Source organism: Ptychodera flava, chromosome 4 (assembly GCF_041260155.1).
Source record: "Ptychodera flava strain L36383 chromosome 4, AS_Pfla_20210202, whole genome shotgun sequence".
Taxonomy (NCBI): Eukaryota; Metazoa; Hemichordata; class Enteropneusta; family Ptychoderidae; genus Ptychodera; species Ptychodera flava.
In genome coordinates, this window is record NC_091931.1 from 36,719,824 (window position 1) to 36,733,709 (window position 13,886).

General features: G+C 37.1%; 1 protein-coding gene across 4 annotated transcripts; it reads right to left on the reverse strand.

Annotated features, from left to right (window-relative positions):
* Nucleotides 1-1,369: 1,369 nt before the first annotated feature.
* LOC139131632 (uncharacterized) lies at nt 1,370-11,969 on the reverse strand. Of its 4 annotated transcripts, none has more exons than XM_070697770.1 (11): nt 11,867-11,969; nt 9,746-9,842; nt 9,135-9,167; nt 8,820-8,897; nt 8,383-8,471; nt 6,085-6,197; nt 5,605-5,778; nt 4,773-4,986; nt 4,090-4,181; nt 3,342-3,422; nt 1,370-2,739 (listed from the first exon to the last, which is right to left on the reverse strand). In XM_070697770.1, exons 2-11 carry the CDS (start codon nt 9,809-9,811, stop codon nt 2,603-2,605), a joined length of 1,077 nt encoding a protein of 358 aa, XP_070553871.1. In that variant the 5' UTR covers nt 9,812-9,842; nt 11,867-11,969; the 3' UTR covers nt 1,370-2,602. The 4 variants fall into 4 exon arrangements, with proteins under 4 accessions (XP_070553871.1, XP_070553869.1, XP_070553872.1 ...); XM_070697768.1 differs by having other exon boundaries at nt 9,587-9,842; XM_070697771.1 differs by lacking the exon at nt 9,135-9,167.
* Nucleotides 11,970-13,886: the final 1,917 nt, after the last annotated feature.

The following is a 13,886-nucleotide window of genomic DNA, read 5'->3' on the forward strand; positions in this document are numbered from 1 at the left end:
GTCTTTCATTGCTCAAAATAGTACCTTAGCTGACCTGTATCAACCAATCGGGGAACACCAGCATTACGGCCGACCATTTTATCGAAACATAGTTTCATTATCAACATCTCAACAACGTAAGCATTTACTTGAATTGCACGTAAATATTACAGTTTGCAATGTGGTCCACATTTGGATTGTAATGGCATATATTCCATTACAATCCAATGTTTTGTAGCAAGACGGCAAGAGTTGAAGTTTGAATGGAATAAAATACACACATTACACATTCCTCTAAAAATGTTTATTGTATCTCTATATCAGTTACCTAGCAAGGTGGATGTGGAAAAATTGCCAAGGTACACTAGCCATAATAATTTGCTGGCAGATGTTACCTGTGAGGGCACTATTCATAGGGATGTATTTTTGATTTACAATATACAATTGTAAGGCGTGTAATACAGAGGACACAATTTACAAATGTACCATTGGTAATGTACCACTGGATAAGATACTTGCTCAGTTCTTGATTGTGCATAGCGTACAAAAAAAATGTTTTACAAATGAGTGAGACAGTCAAAGTGATTCCGTACTAGTATTGTGGCTATGAGAAAACGTTTTGAAAATGATGCGAAGGAGCAAGTTGGAAGATCATTGCAACAGAAATTATGTTCACAATTTGAATGATACCATGCATGCAATAACCAGATCTCTTGGTGACTGCAAACAAGCAGTGAACAACCTACAGTTCCAAGTTTTTTTTTCTGTGAGAAAACTAGACCACTACATAGCTGATAATAAGAGTTACAATAATGAAATAAAGTGCAGTACTAACTAATGCTTTACTAAAAGATCAATTACAATGTAACAGTATTACAATCACATATTAGTTCATAAAAACCTCAAGACATTCAAAGTAACAAGATGGACACAGGAACAATAACAGGGTATTTTCTTCTTTCATCTTCTGATCTGTTTTTACTTAACAGGCCAGTAATTGTAACTTTTGATGATTTTTTCATAGGCAGTGAGTTTTTGTTTTGTACGTGGATAGCAAGTTCTTGTTCTACTCCCAAACGCATGTTCAAACACCTACTTTTTAACTTGCCTACACAGTCTCTAAATATAAAATGCACTGATATTGTTCACATTTGATTTCTAGTCCTGACTTAAGTTCACTTGTTAACAATAACAATGCGATTAACACATGTACAGGCTGAGTTGACAAGCTGAATACTGTGTATCTCAATATGCTTTGGGGAGTAGGACAAGAAACTGCTGTTGGCATCAAAAACAAAATATATATATATATATATATTATATATATATATATTATATATATATATATATATATATATATATTATATATATATATAAATATATAATGACTTCACATTCATAATGTAAACCAAACAAAAGAATGTTTAACTTTGGCAACTTGCTCTGATACAATTGTGTTTCTTTTTTGAGCGAGCTTTGTTGAATAGGGAGCATCTCTTCATAACAATAACACAAATGTTTACCTGTCAAGGTGCTTACAAACTTACAGTAAAGATTGAAAATACAATTTTAGAAGTTTAAATAGAACACTTACTTCATTAGCAGTAAAACGTTGAAAATATTCAATATTTTCCGCTCTCAAAAAATGACATTGTAAGTATAAAAATTCTTGCTCGTAAGCAAGATAAAATTTCATTGTACATTACAGTTGAATCCATTCAATAAATACTTGTATAGATTTGTTTTGTTTAAAAGTTTGTGAAAATTCTGAGTTTTTTGGGTCAAGTGTAAAATGGTACAATGATACCAATAATAACATGATACACTGATTGCTGTACAAATACGATGAGGTAGGTGAGTGCATTTAAAAATTTGATTTCAGCAGTAATCAGAGACAGTGATACTTTCTCTGAATATCACGACTGAACTGCAACTGGTCACAAGAGGGCAGTGTCTAGGAGAGTTCCTGGCCCAGCAAGTCTGAAAGTGGATGTTTTCACCAACAGTAAGTTACTTTCAGTTAAATTTTCACACATTCTGATACCAAGGTTCAATGACATACTTTGAGAGTTTTAAGTTGTGGGAAAAACATGCCATTGTCACTTCATTACAATGTGTTGATGATTGCCTGTAGTCATACACTGGCAAATCAACTTTGTAGAAAAGGAAAATGAATCATATATGTACATGATGCTCTGTACAAACTGTTGTCATTATCGAATAATGAATACACTGTATGAAAATTTTGTGCTCTTTACCTCTCAATCGAAACTCCTTATACAAATTAATGGGCAACTTCTTTGACCATGTAAAAACGGCTGAAATGCAGTTATTTACAAATTACTGTAAATTCTTTGATGATCCTGTTTCTTGTCCTTTACAAAAGTCTTCACCGTACATTTCCTCAGAGATTGTGTGAATATTTGCTCTGTAAACTGTTTTGTCATAAAGTTTCATTATTTTTATGTCACTTCAAAAATTACCGAAGCATTGATATTACAGGCTGAAATTGAAATGTCTAACTCTACCAGGTGTACGGTTCTCTTATCTGGTGCATCTACAGCACTGTGTACCACTAGGTGCAACTACTATCACAAAATGTAATCACTCTTCGAGAAGAATATTACTTATTCTTTACCAATGCCAGAGCACCTCGACCAAGACCTGGAATTCTTGACCTTTGACCTACACCATGACTTTCATCTCTCCCTACTGTCTGTGTGTCTCCTCTTCCACAGGGCGTGTTGGGAGTTGTGTTACCTGTGAGGAATTACGCAAATTTCAGTGAAGACAACAGCCTTACAGATTTCATTAGCATGTTAGATCTAACAACTGGAAATAGGAAAATCTGAAGTATCCTGCAATATTGTTGTATTTTTGTACCTTTTCAACCGTGATTAGCTTTAATATACCAATGACAGATAAAAAAGTCATTGTCAACGACACAGTCCCAGTCAAAATATAAATTCGTCAATGTGCAACATTAAAAGTGAACAAATGTGATAGTTTCTAAGTCCAGAAGTAGTTTCCAAGTCCAGAAGTGTCAAATAAGCAAAAGAATGTTTTCCTTTTTCTCTTTGAATAGAAGTGGTGACATCCTGAAAGTTCCTTGTGTTCATTTAAACAAATGGGATCAGGACATGGAAAATACACAAATGGCTGTATATCTGCGTGGATGGACAGAGCCAAATCTTTAAGTCCCCCCCCTCCCCCCAACTCCATCTGCTGGGACTGATAAGTAATACAAACGAAAAGGCTTCACCATTAATGTCTGACACAAACACTACCAGCCTATAGATATGAAATAAATTCACAGTATTTTTCAGCTTCCATATCATGTACTTTGTTAGTATAATTCTTACCTTGGTTGATTTGATGACCAACTTTCTTTGCTTCATTTGAAGTCAACACCTTTGCAATCATTTCTCCCCTTCCTGCATTAACTGTTACCAATAAAATGAAAGAAAGTACTTAGTTATTGTCAAAAGCAAAAGTGATCATCTAAGAACATCAATACTGTTTATCTTTCTTTGAGATCAACTTTCCATTTAAGGTAGAACGCGCCTTAGAGACAGATATTCGGACTCTCAACTTTTACAATTCTTTTCTGATATACTGTATGTGTGTGTGTGTGTGTTGGGGGGGGGGGGGGTTCATTTTAAAGCTCTTGGTGCAAGAAAACTTCTCATCAGCTTAGTTTTTCGAAAATCGAAAATTTTATATTTTATCCATAGAGTTTAAACAGGGATGGCAGCCATTTTGAATTTCAATTATCAGTAAATCTTGAGTAATTTGTTTCTCTATTTCCAAAGTTTGCACGGTGACCTGCGATTGTTATTCTTGATTTTGAAAGAGACTGATTGAAATATTCTTTGAGGAAAGTGTGAGGAAAAGTTTAAGTCTTTCACTTTCAAGGTGCATACTACCTCAACACAGAAAACATAAAACTTATATTCAACTGACTTGAAGAAAGAAATACCGGTATGAAGTACTTAATATATTATGTACTACACTCTGGTATTTCTTTCTTCAAGTCTTTTCTGTTTAACAACACACTGCATTGTATTTTTCATGCAATTTCTAATATCATGGTTCTTTGAACATTTATACCTTTCTTTTCTGTTGACAGTGTCTTCAATCCAGTCTCTGCTTGATCACTTTGAGCCAGTTGTCTTTTATACTTCTGCTGTGTAGGAAAAGTTCTGACAAAACAACAGGATAAAAATGTGACTTTTTTCAATTTCACCTGCAAAGATATATCATCACTTTTCTACTTTACATACAGGCAGGTGCGACGGAGAAGAACTAGAAGCACAGCAACTGTTTTCAAGTCAACCATGGCAACGATAAATCCTCCGAAAACCATAGAGAAGAAATATGCAAATTGTTAATTATGTATGCAAGTATGCAAATCTAAGTGTCTAAAAACAGGAAATTATGAGAAATGCAGAGACATCACTCACTGTCCCCTCTCAGTCAAATTAATGTGCCACTGACTAAAAACATTGCCTTATCACATGAAAATTACACATGTAGTGGTATGGAACTGATACAATGCATTGCTGGACAGTATTCTGGAATACCAGCCGGTGACATTTACAATGAATACACATGCTTCCAACATTGAGATGTACAGACATTGTGACAGATTGAAGAGTCAATGAATTGCTGTAACCATGTTTTGGATAGTTATTATAAGCTCAAGGCAAAACTGCACAGACTCACATTTTAAATAAATTTGCTAAGATAGCGGGGTATAATCTGTTTCAACCATTGCTTTGGTCTTTTCTTACCTATTTGACCATGCTAACTGCCTAGTTTCTTGTTTCTTTCCTCCAGTCAATTTTGACTTCACAGGTCCATCAGATGTATCAGTGCACTGCCTCGTTTTTTCTGGTATGTCAATGACTTTGCCTTCTGAACCAACGGCTGCCGACAGACCACATCTTACTTCTTTCAATTTCTCTGCTATTTCTGCCATGTCAAACACTAGTTTTGAACACGTATCTGAGGTACAATAAATAAGTCAACTAAGAAAAGGGTAAAAATAACGGTTGCTGGACATAAATCAAATACTTCAGTCATGTAAATAACAGATAGTTGTTAAAAAACATTTTACTCCATATTTCACATTTACAAGTTCATGTGTACTTGTTTCCTATAGGTTCATGAAGCTGGACTATACTGATGGCTCTCTCTCTCTTTCTCTCTCTCTCTATTTCATAGGTAGAATGCGCCTCGGGGACAGATATTACATGTAAGACTGAAATGTTTAAGATTCTTTTCTGATCTATGACTTATGGGCTGCTGAAGTAAGAAAATTTCCTCCCTCTCAGGTTTTCATAAAATCAAAATTTTATTTATTAAACAAGGAGGGTATCCATTTTGAATTTCCATTTTGACGGATAATTGTGACTCTGAACACTAACTTGGCACCTTACGTCCTGAAAGCAATTACACTAAAATATTACAATATGATTAGGATAAGCCATAATCAACATTTTCACAGGTTAAAACCGGGGTGATATAATTTTTGCTACCTGATGTTTGATGGAACACAACAGTATCATAGAAGATGTAATTCACCTGTGATGATTGTACAATAGCTATATGGAATACATTTACCTTGCTGTGTGCCTGTAGGTGATGGTACTTTCAGTTCCTTCACAAACTGATCATATTCAGATTGCAGCTTTGAGAAATTCTCTTTAAGTTTTGTCATCAGCATCATTTCATCCTGGTTGTAACGCCTGGATTGCTCAGGTTGCAGTTTTGGTCTTGTTGTAACACGCTGTAGGACTGTAAGCAAGTGTAAGCAATCTTTACTTCGTTTCTGTTCTTCTCTTCAACCAAATAATTACACAACACCTATATGCTCTCTGATTGCGATGCAAGGTGAGCGTTATCCTTTAACATATTACACCATGCAACAGTTGACATAACCCTTAGGTCTGCATAAAATATACATAAACTAGCAGAATATCATGAAAAATATCAACTATATGCAAAACACACTGCACTAAACGTCGGCCATATTGAATCATCTAATTCTTGCAAGCTGTGATTTGAAAATTGTGAAGGCTTGTGACAAAAATTAACACCCACCTGCCCTTGTCTCAGATGACATTTCTACTTTAAGTTCATGGCTGCCGAGTCGATAATTATTCATGACTGCTACAGCACGTCTTGCCGATTCCAGAGATGAAAATCTTACAAAACTATATATGAGAGACAATGGTGCAAAACACATTAGGTGGAAACACCTGGATGAGGTATATAGAGAGGAGCCAGATGGCACAATTAACAGAGAAGTTACGATGTTTTCTCTGTATCTATCCTCAAAGAATAGAATTTGATGTAATGAACCATTCCTGTTAGCTTCCATGAATAAAACTCTTGGAAAAGATCACAAAGGCAAGAATAATTATGATGAAATACTTGCTAAAAATGTGAATGGACCATTGAATAACAGTAAATATTTGCATGACTTTTGAATATGATTGTTTCTAAACTTCAATGCACAACAAAAATTTAAACAGAAATTTCAGTGTCATCTATATTACATGAAGAGAGGATAGGATCAATTACATTATCCAAAGCAATTTTTGTTTTCATCAAAATGTTAACTTAAAGCGCAGTGGTCGTCGCGCTGCGCGTGCGCGATTTTTTGTTGATAAACATAAATGTTTGTAAACATAAGTCTTCTCAACTTCAATCGGAGTGAGATGGGAGCGGTCGGTCCCTCACTTTGATAACGCCTTTCTAAGATTCAACATCATTCAATAGTAAAATATTAAGATCGGAAATGAACTTCAGTGGTGTATTTCTATCAATAAACTCATTTAAGGCTACGAACATTGAGACACTCTGCACATTATGTCGCCGAGTTTACTGCACGCAAATGAGTTTGATCGCGCGCGGTCACGCTGGTTGTACACAATGCTATGTACAGCGCAGTAAAAATACATCACTAAAATGATCAACATTGTATATACATATGTAGACCAGCAACAAGCACAATGCCTAACACAAACCACAGTCCCTCTATCCACTGTGCACAAACATTACACTCAAGACCATGATCGACAAGCCGGAGCAGGACACGGATGCTGTTGCTTCGATAAGGGAGAAGGTCACCGCGTTGACGTACACGGATATAAGAGAATCCGGTCCCACAACCAGCTGCACAACGTACCGGCCCCGCGACGACTTGGCCCACGACCCACTGTTGATCACCATTTCTTACTTCTTCTAGTAATATGTGATATGTGGCAAGAAATAGTCAAATGACAGGACACAATAGACAAAACGAGCGGGTTTTCGCGGCATTTGGCAGGAAAATTGCACGGCTACACATAGGGACGTATTGAGAGATCCTGTGCACGGTCATGGCAGAGATCCAACGGCTAGCTAGTGTAGGCCTACCGGTGCTACGCAAACTTCGTTGTTGTACCTCCTGATTGCCGGGTAGGTCTGAATCCTCTTTCAAATGAGATAACCCCCACATAACAAGAAGACCTATGAAAGGTCCTTTGCTTGACTTGATACCTGTACTCGGAATTCTCGTTTGCACCCCCCAACGGGGAAAACTTCGCAGTGGAGTTGATTCTCCACAGCCGAGTGTAGCGCGCCATATACCCGGTTCTCTTGACACCGATGTTCATGCAGACCACGGAACAGATGCTTCTTGCTGCAGCGGGCATTGCTCTGCGAGCTGTAGATTTCTGTAGCTTGCATTTTTGTCAATTGTACTCCTGTTGGGCCTCTTGAAATGAAAGGTCTCGTCCTTGCTAGCGATGTCGTAGACCAGAGCCCGGTCATTGATAGTCTGTTGGCATATACACGCGTACGGGTAAGTGTTTAGCTCCATGGCTCGAGCGAGCCCCCTTCAACTGATTCAAGAAAATCATGATCAAATGTGATCTCAATTCAGCGTGTAATTACTGTTCAATATTTAGCAGATATTTAACTTAGATTAATTGACATTTTTTTGCTTGTTAGATTTGGTAAGTTGGTATGCTTGTGACAAATCAGCCGCCATATCAGCGGCAATATCGCAAACATAATAATCAACCTGTAACCTCATGCGACATTCTCGGATATGTTGTCAACAAGGGGGACCCCCTCAGGAGCATGCGCAGCGCGACGACCACTGCGCTTTAATAAATATGGCAGAAAGTATGCATTATTTTCAATGAATAGTTGAACAGATAAAACAATAACACAATTCCCTTGAACAATGTCACTGGAACATTTTTATTGGGCCCTTAAAGCTTGTTGTTAATCTGAACCAGATAACTTTTCCTGTGAATCAGAAATATTGCAACAGGTCTCCTGTTCATTGTGTGTATATTTGAAGTAATTGTGTTTTGACAGGATAGACAGATAATATGGTAAACTCACCCATATTTGTAGACAGCATTTTCACTTGTCTTTGCAAGATACACATCAACAATTGTTCCACACTTTTGAAACAGCTGAAGCAACATAACCTGCAAAAAGTGTTTTTATTTTGTCATAAATCCTTTCCAATTTTATAGAAAAAACGTTTGCTCATGTAATGTGTTGAATTTCCGGTGCCAAGAAAAAACAAGTTGAATTTCCTTGTATGAAAGAAAGAGGCGACCAACTGTCAATTATTCCTGGTATACAATGGTCTGACATGTATGCTATAAATTTTATCAAACACAAAATGAGCACATCATGTTCACTTTCCATTTCACAAAATTAATGTTTAAAAAATGCCTAAATTTATTTTATGAGGTTTCAATTGAGAGAAATCGGGAAATATACCTGAAATTTGTTCTTCAGAAAAAACAGAAATCTAAAATATCAATTACCTCATTCATGGACGTTGGCAGCTTGCCAACATAAACAGAATACCGTTTAATTTTAGTGTCATCACACTTGACTCCACTCTGTAAAGGACACAGATTGATTCAAATTAATGGTGGCATACTGTTATTGCTTGCTTTATAACAGTAAATGTGTTAGTGTACATGTGAAATGTGGAAATTGGAAATTAAATGATATGTGAGTGGAGAATACCTTTTTCAATATTTAATGTAAACAGTCATGTAAATTGAACCACAACAACAAAAATTTCACAGTATGACAAGGAGGAAAATGATTTAACATTGTGATCAGATGTTTACCTGTCCAACATTGTGTACAGCCCTGTCCATGTTCTGCAAGCAGGCAAATTTTCATGAAAAATAATTAATGCTCCAGTAGCTATATTGTTTGAAAAGTTATCAGTCCTTTGGCGTATGTATAATGAGATTTTTTAAGTCTGCCATTCAAATACCTGGTATTTTTCTTTATCAACCAGTTTTTTGTCTGGACATACATTCATTTTTCTTGACTGATCACTATCGTCATTTTATAAACAGACGACTTGTCAGGAGAACTGTCATGTGATGCCAGAGAACGTTCAGTCATGCGAAGCATAAATTGCACACACGAACACTTACAATTGACCCTTTCACCATCATAGTTTGGCCCAAACCCATTGTTATCAATAGTGAGTGTGGACTTGTTTACAGAGTACTGGGGAGAACAGGTAAAACAGGACTTGGGGAAGTTGATGCCCAATGGCATGATGTACCTTGTTCTGTGTATGTGTGTGAGTGAGCTTATCACCCCTTTCCTGCTTGCCATGGTTAGTATTAACAAGGTAGTCCATTCTGACTCCGACTTCATTATCCACACCAATCATGCGCAGTATGTCGGCTCCTGCTCTGCATGTCCCCTGTGAATTTAGTACCTTGCTTGAAGCGCCCTCTTCTGACTTTGAGCCTTTGGGTGATGGAGTGACAGCCGTGGATTGCATTATGGTTGAATTGACAACATGCAGAAAGGTCCTGGAAAGCCAACATTGTGACACAACTGGCATTAATATTGAACTGACAGTCTCCTTGAAGTGGATGGAGGTAAGGTTGTAAACACTTTGTACACTGTGCCATGTAAATTGCCAAAGTCAGTGAAAACTACACATGTGGTATTTCCTGGCATTTGTCTCAGCACACAAATAATTACAGCTCCTGGAGATAACCAAGTCAACTCAAGAAAATGATGGCAACCAAAACACAACCCCATCCAAAAGTCTTGAGTTACTGCACTGCAGCAAACCTTACCTATCCTTGTGCAGAAGTCAATTTAAATTATACACCAAGGTTGACAACCTTGAGCAACATGGGATAATTGTAGGGGATTAGATGGTATTTACCATGAGGCTGAACCAGTAATGAGGTTTGGCATTTTATATATATATATATATATATATATATAATATATATATATATATATATATATATATATATATATATATAATATTATACAGGGCTCGAAATTAACTTTTTTCCCCGGTAGTCCCATTGGGCTACCATTTTCTGAAGTTGGTAGCCCAGTGACAAGGTCTGGTAGCCCATGCATGAACAAAGATTTCTTTGTAAAGGATATTTTATTTATATCTAGACAATAAAAGATTTATTTTTCATGATTCTATTCAGGAAGTGAATTTTCTAGTCATTTGACATCAATTCCCGCAGATCTTCATAGCTTTAGGAGAACGGTGACGCCTCAAAGTTTGACGACCTATTCACACATACGCGGAGCTTATATGCAAATTTTGATGTTTGCCATGACACTTCAGTCAGCATGTGTAAACGTAACATGGCTAAATATAAGTTGGCTATGAATTTCAGGATGACAACTTGGTACAGTCACGTTCCTAATACTTTCGTGGCAATTTTGGCAATATTTCTCCACCACAGTACACTATCAAAGTTCAAAGGATGATCTCGTACACTTCGGAAAGCGTAATTTGTGGATGGCCCGACAGCGTTTTCTTTGCAGTTTGAATAATTTTGTGTTTAATTGTGATTGATACATTGTGATTAAATAACTATGAAAAGTAATTTTCATTGGCCATCATTTTCCGAGCCTGTCATTCAAGTACATCAGTTCAGATAAAGGATATTTTATTGAAAGTTTGTCGTAACAAATTCGACTGCGCTGTCACCTTTCAATATGCATAACAAAAGTCATAGTCTGTCCGTTCTGTGTCCAGATGCGTTGACTTTATGAACGTCGGTCATCTCATAGAGATCAACATCATGTCGCCCACTAAGTAATTTCGTATCCCAGGCTTTGGTAGTCCGTGTGGGCTACCATTTCATGGGTTTTGGTAGCCCCAGAGAAAAGTTGGTAGTCTGTGGACGCGGGACTACCGCTAATTTCGAGCCCTGATATATATATATATATATATATATATATATATATATATATATATATATATATATATATTATATATATACCTCACTTTTAGTGTCCCAGCTTGTCTAGGGGGCAAGGAGGACGACTTGAGATTAGTGGACACGACTTTGGTTGCAAACTCAACTCAAAGGGATTCTCTCAGGGGCAACACAACCGGGCAACACAACCAGCAAAGGGAGTGGTAGGGCTACGGATCCGCAGCAAGCCTGCTGCCAGGTTTAGGTCCGCTTGTGAGCTTATTGGTCCGCTTGTGAGCTTATTGGTAGGTATTTTCTGGTCTTGCCTTGCATGCCAGCCAATATGGCCGGGTGAAGTGGACTATAGGGAACTGCAGCAAAGAACAGGATTGATTGCCAGATCCCCTTCGTAGATCCGTGTTGGGGGAGTGCCTCCGAAGGGGGGGGGGGGGGGGATTCATAGCTGATCGCTGCTTTGTTTATCAAAGACCGTCAGAACCGTAGGCGCTTAGAGTGTGACTACACAAGACTGTCAAGGGTACAACGAACTCATTTGCCAGATTTGTGTGCTACCTCTGATTTCTAAAATACTTTCAGGTGAGAGGGCTTACAACGAAATCTTTTCCCAAAAGAGTAAGCTTACAAAATCTTACCTGAATTTCGTAAAATAAAAAAATAACCGAAAGTAAAAATGCAGAAAGCTCGAGAACTACACTTTCCTCTTTTCGTCCATGTTTGTGATGTCATAGAAAATAATAGACGCCCTCTAGTGACAAAAATACGGTTATTGTATACAGGGGTAAACTGCAGGTAGTTTTCTGTACATTGTAACCATATAGGGAACCCAGAAATCTGGTTGTTGTTGTTGTTTGTATTGTTGTTTATGTGTTATTTTTGTTGTTGACCAATAAAATTCGATGAACATAACTGTTGTGTTGTTGTTAATGTTTCAAACGTAACGTAGATGTCATAAGAAACGCTACAAGGACACTACCATTACTTGGCCCGATACAAGCAGAGTAGAACTCGCACAGTCTTTAGGGACTGGTCAGTTTCTTCGGCCTGGGGGGGGGGGGCGGTGGATTATTTTTTGCCGACGTCAAAAAGTGGCTGACCCCCCTATTCCAAATTTTGAAAACAGGGTGACCCCCCCTATTCCAAATTTCTAAAACAGGGTGACCCCCCCCCCCCAGGCGCGACAAAGGTAAAACAAAAGATGGACATAAATTATATATATATATATATATATATATATATATATATATATATATATATATATATTATATATAATTATATTTTACATTTTACATATATTTATATTTTAAATAGTCATTCTATGTTTTAGTGAAATTGTTGACATGTCAGTTGTAAGATAGGAATTTCAAAGTGTCAATCTTAAGTTTAAATACAGTACATTTTGAATGAGCTGTATTTTGAATGAGCTGTGAATGTATTTCACACTTTCTCTGCTTAACCAGATGTCCTGAACTGTTGTACAGAAATGGATGTCAATCATTAATATCAAAGAGGAAAAAGCAGTGAATCAAAAACTTTGATGGGTGTTAAGACTTGCCAACCATCCAATTAAATCTACTGAGGAGCCATACAGAGCTTTTTAGCCAAATCTGATGTGTACAGTGTCTGAGAGGACCTTTTCTTGTGTAACATTGAAACCATAAATGCACAGCTAATAATGACAAAAACTGCCTTTTTAACTGTTATTTTGTTCATAAAAAAGCATCTTGCTACAGAAAACCTATGAAACAAAGGAAAATAATTGCATCAATGAGAAGGAAAGATATCTTGTCATTTCTCTATCTCTAAAATAAGTCACTGTATCAAATATATATTGTGAAATATTTGTGCATGTTGCTTTCTCATACTGAATTCTCACAGAGAGAACAGAAAAGTATCAGGAATTTGTCATCCTTTTCATATGAAATGCAGATTTCATAATGGTACACTTTCACTTAGCAACATCAAGATATCTCTGAAAGTATGGCTCCCGAAGGGCGCGCCAAAAAATATGAGACATCCTGATATCTCTGATATATATGCCTTGTATATTAAAGTCATGCACCTGAAGGGCATGCTGAAAGATGTATGATATATTAAAGTAATGAGCTTGAAGAGCACGCTGAAAAATATTGAACATACAGATATCTCTGATGTATGTATGCTTGATATAAGTTGGGCGTGCTGAAAAATATGACTGATTATTAAAGTTACGCGCCCGATGGGCGCGCCGAAAAATACAACTGAATGATGAATTTTGTGGCTGACACCAGCATTTTAGGCAATGATGAGCCTGTGTCAAAATTCAAAAACACACTGACCCCCCCTATTGGGCATTTCAAAAACATGGTGACCCCCCCCCTATCACCAAAGTCAAAAAACAGGGTGACCCCCCCCATGAATCCACCGGCCCCCCCAGGCTGAAGAAACTGACCAGTCCCTTAGACTTCCAGTTAGCAAACTCAATGTTTTTAAGTACTCCGCTTCTCAAAGATGTATGAGCACTTTAAATGAACTGTGCACTTCAAACCCCGCTATTGACATTTTTTCATTTTACGGAAGTTTTAGACGCTTGGTAAAACTGTCATGTTTAAATTGGTAGACTTTTTTGTTTGTTTTTCATTTAGCTTACTTTTATAATGTTCTGTACTGTGGGTT